The 10,622-nt window shown below is 43.8% G+C and overlaps 1 protein-coding gene across 6 annotated transcripts in view; it reads right to left on the reverse strand.

The window, feature by feature from the left end:
- Window positions 1-9,866, reverse strand: part of MAST2 (microtubule associated serine/threonine kinase 2) — a gene marked incomplete at its 5' end in the record, with an annotated part of 201,156 nt that extends 191,290 nt beyond the window's left edge. For all 6 annotated transcript variants that reach the window (XM_082674649.1, XM_082674647.1, XM_082674646.1 and 3 more), the window contains one exon: window positions 9,681-9,866. In XM_082674649.1, the coding sequence (XP_082530775.1) occupies window positions 9,681-9,866 (186 nt within the window). The remainder of the gene's footprint in view (window positions 1-9,680) is intronic.
- Window positions 9,867-10,622: the final 756 nt, after the last annotated feature.

Here is a 10,622-nt window from a genome sequence, read left to right on the forward strand (position 1 = left end):
TAGATAGCTAGTGGGAAGCAGCCGCATGGCACAGGGATATTGGCTCGGTGCTTTGTGACAGCCTGGAGGGGTGGGATAGGGAGGGTGGGAGGGAGGGAAACGCAAGAGGGAAGAGAGATGGGAACATATGTATATGTATAACTGATTCACTTTGTTATAAAGCAGAAACTAACACACCATTGTAAAGCAATTATACCCCAATAAAGATGTTAAAAAAAAAAAAAATACTGAACGCTCTCAAGCACCAGTGAGATTGGAAGAAAACCAAGACAGCATGGTCCCAGGAGCCAAATGATGGAATGATCAACCATGTCAAAAGCAACAGGTCGAGTGAGATGAAGACTGAAAACTGGCCACTGGGTTAGACCAATGATGACCTTCACATAAGTGTTTCAGTGGAATGACGGGGGACTAAAGCCTGACTTGACTGGAATGGGTTCAAGAGAAGAGGAAATGAAAGAAGATATAGACAACTCTTTCAAGTAGTTTTGTTATAAAGAGGAGCACTCTCCTACTCACAATTATTTCGTATCCCTTGCTCTTTTGCCTGAATAACTGCAAGAGCCTCTTAACTGGTTCCACATACCCATTCAGTCAATGCTCGCTAAAGTAGCCAAATAAGTGGGATTAAAATAAATGTTAGATCACGTGATTCTTATGCTCAAAACTCTCCAATGGCTTCTCATCTCGTTCAACATGAAAGTCAAAATCCTCACAGCTGCCTGTAAGACCCTTACCAATCTGAAACTCTCCACAGTTCAGCCCTCCTCTCCCCATCTTTCCCCTCTGAGCTCACCTACTACTCTTCCTCTTACTCTACTCCAGCCACACTTGGCTTCCTTGGTGTTCCTCAAACACAAATTTTAGAGCTGGAAGTATGCTTCTACCCCAAGGTGCTTCCTATTCCCTCTACCAAGTATACTCTTCCCCACACATAATCTAAATGCCTCAATCTCTTACATTCTTCAGGTCTTTACTCAAACATCTCATTCCAAAGAGATGCCTTTCCTGATAATGCTATTTAAGCCATAAAATCCCCCATCACTCTATATTCCCCTTCCCTGCTTTATTGTCTTTGTAGTATTTATCACCGTATAGCATACTACATATTTTACTTATTTCTTTTATTATCTGATTCCCTCTACTAGAATAGAAACTTTGAAAGCAGGGTTTGTCATCTGCCTTTTTCACTTCTATAATCCCAACAGTAACCAAAAAATTTTAAAAAAACAAAAACAAAACAAAAAAAACTTCTTGAATCCAAGGATGAATGAATGAGAGGGAATGCAGGGTTAATGAAGTTTTTTCAAGATTGAAAATATTGTAGCATGCTTGTATGCTGATGAGAATCATCAACAGAAAAAAAACATTAATGACTCAGGAGTAGGAAAGAATAATTCCAAGAATAAAACTCTTATTTAGATGTAGGGGTTGGCCTTAGATGGGAATAGGAACAGATTATCCATAGCAATAAGAGAGAGGGAAAAGAATGCGGGTACAGGGCTTCCCTGGTGGTGCAGTGGTTGAGAGTCTGCCTGCCGGATGCGGGGGACACAGGTTCGTGCCCCGGTCCGGGAAGATCCCACATGCCGCGGAACGGCTGGGCCCGTGAGCCATGGCCGCTGAGCCTGCACGTCCGGAGCCTGTGCTCCGCAGCGGGAGAGGCCACAACAGTAAGAGGCCCGCGTACAGCAAAAAAAAAAAAAAAAAAAGAATGCGGGTACAGATATAGGTAGGTTGGGTGACTTGTAATGGGAGCTTGTAGGATTATCTTTGTTTTTTCTTCAGTGAAACAGGAAGCAAGGACATCAACTGAGAGTAAAGAGGACAAATAGAGTGCTAAAAGTTTGAGGAGAACGATTAAACTATCATTTAAGAGTGAATGGAGGGAATTCCCTGGTGGTCCAGTGGTTAGGACTCCGTACTCTCACTGCTGAGGGCCTGGGTTCAATCCCTGGTCTGGGAACAAAGATCCCACAAGCCGTGTGGCACTGCCAAAAAAAAAAAAAAAAAAAAAGTGAATGGACTAGGGAATGTCATAGGATTGACTGTCATTGCTGAAAGACTCCTTAGGTTCATGATCACAAATTTAGATGTCAGCATCGTTGTGTTTTCCTCCAGCCACATTCAGCTGCCTAGACACAAGGGCAGAATAGGCAGAGTTGGTTTAATCATGGTTGGAATTTTCTCAAGCAGGTATGATAGAAGGTACTGAAGGTACATGCATAGCAGTAATTATGATAGCCCATGAAATGTTAAGTTGGACAAGGAGGAAAGTAGAGGCATGAGGTGACTGACAATGAAAAGGTAGTCTGGACTTCCCTGCTGGCTCAGTGGTTAAGAATCCGCCTGCCAATGCAGGGGACATGGGTTCGAGCCCTGGTCTGGGAAGATCCCACGTGCCACGGAGCAACTAAGCCCATGCGCCACAACTACTGAGCCTGCGCGCTAGAGCCCACAAGCCACAACGACTGAGCCCCCATGCCACAACTACTGAAGCCCACCTAGAACCCATACTCCACAACAACAGAAGCCACCGCAAAGAGAAACCCGTGCACCGCAATGAAGAGTAGCCCCTGCTCGCTGCAACTAGAGAAAGCCTGCATGCAGCAACGAAGACCCAATGCAGCCATAAATAAATAAATAAATAAATTTATTTTTTTAAAAAAAATCAACAGACCAGAGGTTCCAAAGCGTTTGAACAATTTTTGGAGAGGAAATCCTAAAATAAATGTGAGCTAGAGAAACAGAAGATGATGTGAAGGTCAGAGTCTGGCAAGCTCAAAACTAAGATTTTAGAGGCAGAACAATTATTGGTAAAGATGAAAAGTACCTAATGAATATGGAAGTAAGAGGCTCAGGTTTATGTCAATTTTCCCCATCAATTATTTACTGTACTTCCACTGTACACATGGCTACGGTGCAGAGAAAAGAGTTTGGGAGTTAACAATGAGGAACAACAAAAAGGTGGTCAACTATGTCTGACTAACAATGCATTTTGTGTAAGTCCTTACTGCCAATAATGTCTAGTCTCTGCTCTCCCTTGAGGACTTTTTCCTCTTCCCCCAGGGCTAGCCCTTGACCCAACAACCTGGTTTTCAAAACTCTTTGGAACCCCAAGTATGTATATAATGAAGAAAAACAACCAATAACTGCTGATAAAAAGTAATAATTACCAAGGTGCCATAGGGATTTTATCAAGAAAGTACAAAGCTAGGTGGCAAATTTAGCAGAGAATCATAAGCAGCTAAGACCAGCAATAAAGGAGGCATAATGATTGCAATATTAAGCTGCCTCTCACAGTCCTGATCATAGGTCACCATGAATAACTGGGGTGGAAAAAGCTTTTAGGTTGATCTTAGGCTATGGGCATCCAGTAAAACAAAGATGGGAAAAATCTGGAGGCAGATGTGTCCTACCCTCATCAGGAAACACTGTCCAACCTGCTTCAACCATCCCAGGCTCTCTGCTCCCAGTACCTCTGATGAAATCAAATCTTCCAAAGGTAACAGGTTTTCAGGAGCTGGCCCTTATTCATATTACTTCTGGACAAGAGGGGGGGGAGGGCCAATAAACATTCTGTATTGAGGGACTTCCCTGGTGGTCCAGTGAGTAAGACTCCACACTCCCAATGCAGGGAGCCCGGGTTCGATCCCTGGTCAGGGAATCAGATTCCACATGCACACCACAATAAGTGTCCGCATGCCACAACTAAGAGTCCACATGCCGCAACTAAGAGCCCACATGCTGCAACTAAATATCCCGCGTGCCCCAACTAAGACCCAGCGCAGCCTAACTAAATAAATAAATAGACATTCTGTATTGAAAACTCAGAAAAATTCTCAAATGCCCATGTCTCAATCACCATGTCCTACATTGTATCCTCCACACAGCTGCCAGAGTAATCCAGCTAAAAAACAAGAAAGACCACCCTGCTTCCCTACTTACTATCTTTTTACATAATACTAAAGACCATCTACAATCTAGGCTCCTTTAGTCTCTTAACTCAACATCTATAGCTTCAAGTTCAACTTCCAACAATACTAAATTGATTACAGTTCCCTACACAATATATGCAGCTTCCCCTCTGTATGTTTTGTGCCTCATGCTTTTGCCCGTATACTAATATTATAGTGCAGAATAAAGAGAAGATACTGATTTCCATGAAAATAATTTTGAAAATTCCTTAATGATGCCAAGAGAATTCAAAATTCAAAATATTTTAATCTTTTTCTATTCATTCAGTCCACAAATAATTCATTCAGTCAACAAGTAACTACTTAACATCTATTGTGACAAAGCCCTTGACTATGCATTATGATAGATAAAATGATGATATAGTTCCTACCCTCAGTAATTTACAACTTAAAAGCAGATATGAAATAATACAAAATGAATACAGAAGGATAGAAGTGCTATTTACTACAGCCCAATCATGGAAAAACAACTTCACAGAACAGTTTCTGTGGCATGAGTTAGGCCTGGAAACTTGAGTAGAATTTTAATGAGCAAAGACAGAGAAGAAAGAGCTTTTCAGATGAATGATTAATTAAAATAAATATATGGGGACTTCCCTGGTGGCACAGTGGTTAAGAATCCGCCTGCCAATGCAGGGGACACAGGTTTGATCCCTGGTCCGGGAAGATCCCACATGCCATTGGAGCAACTAAGCCCATGCACCACAACTACTCAGCCTGAGTTCTAGAGCCCGCAAGCCACAAATACTGAGCCTGTGTGCCACAACCACTGAGCCTGTGTGCCACAACCACTGAAGCCCATGCGCCTAGAGCTCGTGTTCTATAAGAGAAGCCACCACAACGAGAAGCACGCACACTGCAACGAAGAGTAGCCCCCGCTTGCTGCAACTAGAGAAAGCCCACACGCAGCAACGAAGACCCAACACAGCCAAATATAAATAAATTAAATAAATAAATAAATAAATTTAAAATATATATATACATATGAAAATGCCTAAGCAGTAAACAAATATTTACTGAATGTCCATTACGTACCAGTTAAAACACTAAAGGCTGGTATAATGATGAATAAAACAGCCTCTGAGGAGTTTTTTCTCTGATGAGAGACTGACAGCCAATCAGAATGAGGAAATACATGTTTCAAGTGCCAGCACACATATCTATGTTTCTAATAAATATTCAGACTAATAACTATGTTTCAAATACCATACTAGGCCCTAGGTAAATGAAAGAGTCTGGGCCTCAAAGAACTTACTTATGAGAGAGACAAACTATTTCAATAATGTACGCTACAATGGAGACAAAGCAAAGTCTTGGGAACCAAGAGAAGGGGCCTCTAACTCTGATTCTAATAAAAAGTGATAAGTATCAAGTAGACCTTGAATGCCAAGGTCTTCAAACTTTATTCTATGGTATCAAGAAGCTAATGAAAGTTTCTGAAGATAAAGCAATAAAATGATCATTTAACAAATACTTATCTATCACTGGAACTCAGGTAGGCAAGGAGTTCCAATCTTTTTTTTAATTAGAATGCAGAATAAATCAGAGGTTAAAAGACTAAAAACAAGTAAATGCAGTTAAAATATTACAACAACCAAGACAAAAATTTATAAATGCTGAATTAAGGTGATGACAGTGAGAACAAAGATTTGAAAGATGTTATGAAGACAGAATCAGCAGAACCTGGATAAGGGGGTCAAGGGAGAGGGAAAAGTCAAAGACCATGGATATAATTTCAAGTTTGATGACAAGAAAAAGGAAAGACACGGGGAGACCACATTTCAAAGGAGAAATAATGGATTCTATTTCAATGATACAGTAAGCCACTGAGCTAGAGATCCAAGTTCTGCATCCTGTTCAGAAATTATTCCTAAATACCCGCATGGTATAACATGTAACAAGCATTATTCCGTATCATGAGAAATGGAGAACAAAGTCATTTGTGAAAGGTAGATGCTTGGTGATCAGCCAGGTTCTTATTCCCTGAATGAATGGAATAATCCATCCAGCCTCATAACACACGAAACTGAAATTTTTAACTTTTCAACATCAAATAATTTCTAGTTATGGACTTTGAAGGACACTATCAGTTTATGAAAATCACAAATGTTAAGATCACAAATGCTGAGGGTCTAATGTGGAAATATTAAGCCCAGAAATGGAAATGTAGAGCTAAGGAAAGAGGTCAGGCCTAGAGACTCAGATCACTCTACAAGGAGGTTCTGTGACACAATGCTATGAACAAAGAGAACTACAGACCCTATTATACATCCTAAGCACTTGCCACAAATAGGGTAAGCCTGCTAAAAAACAAAGTACAATTAAGAAAAACGCTGGGAATTCCCTGGCAGTCCGGTGGTTAGGACTTGGTACTTTCACTGTGGGGGTCCGTGTTCAATCCCTAGTGGGGGAACTAAGATCCCCCAAGCTGCACAGTGTGGCCAAAAGAAAAAAGCTAAGGACAGAGGACATATCCGCAAGGAACATATTGGGGACAGAGACAGAAAACAGTAAAAGACACCCAAGAAGCAGTCAGAGTAACAGGAGTAGAATGGACATTATGACAAAAGAGAAGAAAATATCAAGAAGGAACACATGCAAAAATTAATCAAAATAAAGCTGAGGTAGTCATACTAATATCAGATAAAAGACACTTTAAAATGCATAATTGTAGTATAAAAGCTCACTATAAAATAACCGACGTTTATTTCACCAGAAACGTTTAACAATTGTATTGTACACTTGAATGCACCTAATAAAGAGAAAAACAAAAAAACAAAAACAAAAAAAAGAAGGAACACATGGTCAAGAGTGACAAATAGTTCACAGAGGTCAGAGAAGATGAGGAATGGGGAAAGGCTATCATATTTAATCATGTAAAGGTCCCTGGGACTGCTGCATCTCTCTGTGTAATTCACAATGAAAACTTTTCACAAATAGCCACACATTTTTTTTTTTTTTTTTAATTTTTGGCTGCGTTGGGTCTTCATGGCTGCGTGGGCTTTCTCTAGTTGCGGCGAGTGGGGTCTACTCTTCCTTGCAGTGTGCAGGCTTCTCATTGCGGTGACTTCTCTTGTTGCGGAACACGGGCTCTAGGCGCACGGGATTCAGTAGTTGTGGCGCACGGGCTTAGTTGCTCCGTGGTATGTGGGATCTACCCGGACCAGGTCTCAAACCTGTGTCCCCTGCATTGGCAGGCGATTCTTAACCACTGCGCCACCAGGGAAGCCCCAACACACATTATTTTTTAATTAAAAAAAAAAGGAAAAGTTTTAGTATCCATCATGGTATAATCACACAATGGAAAATCACACAGCAATGAAAAAGAACAAGCTTTTTCTAAAAGCAACAACACAGATGAATCTCACAGACATAATGAAAGAATCTAGTCACAAAAGAGTACAAACTGTATGATTCCATTTATATGAAGTTCAGAAGAGGCAAAACTAATCCATGGTGATAGAGTTTGGGAGAGTGGTTACCTCTGGAGAAGGGTAATACCTGGGAGAAAGTACAAAGGAACATTCTAGGGTACTGGAAATGTTCTACATCCTGATCTGAGGTGTGGTCACATAGGTGTATTCATTCTGTAAAAGTTCATGGGCTGAACGAACCTTTGATTTGCACACTGTAGATAAGTCACATCTCAATTAAAAAGTAAATAAACAAACACACAAAGTTACTGGGAACCTTGAAGACAACACTTTGGGGGAATTTATTTGTAGAAGCCAAATCACAATATGGGGGATGTATACAAGGTGAAGAAGCTGAGACAGTGAATACAAACTCGTTTTTCAAGAAGGTTGCTGGTAAAGCAAAAATGAGATTACAAAGTAGCTTAGGTAGGTTACAAAACTCAGGGAAATCATGTTGTTTTGTTTTTATTTGAGGTATAAGACAAAGAGAAAATAACATACATAACAAGGGCCTACAGCCTATGAGAGGGAATGAAATCAAGAACATAGAGGGATTAGCCTTGGAAAAGAGGATGAATACTTCCTTCTTTGAGATTTAAAAGATGAGAGAACACAGAAATCCTGAGATAGAGAAGAGGGAGAAATCAAGTTACCTTGAACTCTTTAGTGAAGCATGTGATAAGGTCAATTAGACCAGGTAAATTGAGTCAGGAAAGGATCTGGGCTTTAAGTACATTTTTAAATGTTTCAAATAGGAACTGCAGAGAATATAAAACACAAGGATGAAGAAGGAAATTCCAGTAAGAGGACAATGCTCAGTGGCCTGAAAGCAAGGGCAGAAATGGCACAGTCTACTCAGGACTAGGTGGAGAATACAAGATAAAAAAACAAAAGGAGGGGGGCTTCCCTGGTGGCGCAGTGGTTGAGAATCTGTCTGTTGATGCAGGGGACACGGGTTCGAGACCTGGTCCGGGAAAATCCCACATGCCACGGAGCAGCGATGCCCGTGCGCCACAACTACTGAGCCCACGTGCCACAGCTACTGAAGCCCCCACGCCTAGAGCCCATGCTCCTCAACAAGAGGAGCCATTGCAATGAGAAGCCCGTGCACCACAACGAAGAGAAGCCCCCCTCACAGCAACTAGAGAAAGCCCACGCACAACAACGAAGACCCAACGCAGCCAAAAATAAATAAATTAATTTTTTAAAAAAAGGGAGGGAAAAGTCCAAGGGCTAACATGTGCATCACTGAAACTATATAATAAAGAATGATGTCTAAGGAAAATACTTATTTAACATACAGGAAAGAGGCAGAAGACCTAACAGAACTCTTCAAAGATCCAAAGATGAAGTCACTAGGGTCTAGAGTAGAGTGTGCGAAAGGGAAGCTGTCACTAGAGTTCATTACTACAGAACATTTTTCTGTAACTCCCACAAGATCAAGAACCACATATTCTCCTTTCACTGAACTTCCTACAGCTACTAGTGACAACTTCTCCTCCCTGATAAAACTGACCTTTATCCCCTACTTCTAAATACACCTACACTTGATTAATAAATTATATAAACATATCCTGTCCATTCAGAAACTCCATGAACTTTTTACACTTCTATCTGTGTTCTCCCACTAAGGTGTTTTCAGTGGTACAATCCTAGAAGGCAGAGACTATATCCACGAATTCTCTGTTCACAGTATTGGGTTTGGGATTACACACATGCATCCCCAAAGCACATGTTTTAAAAACTGCTTTCTCGTGAAATGAATCATTACTGGAGAGAAACTTTAACAATGCTTCAGAACATATTCCTACACGACTATAACGATGGCCAAATCAGAGAATGCTTAGGAATGACACCCGTTTTCACAACTGTCAACATAACCTCTAGAAAGTAGGATAACATTTACTATATTATTGACTATTTGCCCCTCTGGATAATTCCTCCATACCTCTTTAGTAAACCTATTCTTTGCACTTCATTTACTCCCAGCCCACATTCTAGCGTCCCTTCCTCCCATCCAGAACCCCTAACCTCAAACGCCCCACAGGACCATTTTTCAGCCGTACTCCCTCATTTCCTATTCAACCCCAGACCATCACTTCCATCCACTTCTCCACTCCCCATTTTTCTGCCTCTCCAGACCTCCCATTCCTTCTGCCGAACTATTCAGTCCCCACCCCTTCAACGCCCCAGCCCAAGTCTTCCCGCCTGAGATCGCCCTCCCCCATCGCTCCCTTTCAGGCTCCCCCTCCCCAACCCTTCCCTCCGAGACCCCGGCCAGCACTACCTGCTCCCTGACTTCGGGCCCTGCGGGCCCCACCCGCTCCTCCAGTAGCTGCCTCCCGGACGGCGCTCGCCGGCGCGAGGGCAGGGGCTGGGGCAGCTCCGCTGCCCGCTGAGCCCCATCCTCCCGGCGGGCGGCCGGCGGCGGCGGCGGCAGCTGCGGTCGGTCGCGGCAGCGGCTCCGCTTCATATCTGCGGCTGGGCCCTGGGCGTCAGCGCAGCGAATGTCCCGGACCCGCACGGCCCCGGGCCGCGGCGCTACCGCGCCAACCACCGCCCGCGGCCACCATGGCCCGGCGGGCGCCCGAAGCCACCGACCCCAGCCAGCAGCTCCTCTGCGCTTTCTGGGGCCTCAAGAGCCGCGGCCTCCTCGGCGCTCCTTACGGAGGCGGCAGCATCGCCGCAGTGTCTTCTTCTCCCACCCGGTGCACGCTCGGGCGGCCAGCAGCCGCCGCCGCCGCCTCCACCGCAGCAGCCGGCTACACAGCCAGACGCCAACAGCTTGCCTGTAGCCCGGCCCCGCCCCTCCCTTCCCCTCGCGCGCGCGCACCGGGAGCCCGCCCGCCACCTCTGGCCGCGCGCCGCCTCCCGCGCACGCGCCAGCGAACGGTCGCGAGAGACCCGCCCTTGGCCCCACCGCGTGGTGGGGGTGGGAGGGAGCGGAGAGCGGAAGAGGGCGGGGCCCCGACGCGCCCGCTGCGGCCGTGGAAGCTCCTTGATTCGTTCATTCATTCATCCATTCATGAAATTGTGTGTCTGGCCAAGCTAAGTGGTGGGGATCCAAAAGTGAATTACAACTGATCAGCGTCCTCAAGGAAGTAGGTGAAGAGGGACCAGGAGCAGCAAGGAGACAAAATAGACAACCAGTAAACAGAACACTAATGCCTGCCTTTTTGTTGAGCACCTTCCAACCAACCGTCAACAGATCTTCACATCACACTTTGAA

This window comes from Grampus griseus, assembly GCF_964374135.1.
Source record: "Grampus griseus genome assembly, chromosome: 1".
NCBI classification, from domain to species: Eukaryota; Metazoa; Chordata; class Mammalia; order Artiodactyla; family Delphinidae; genus Grampus; species Grampus griseus.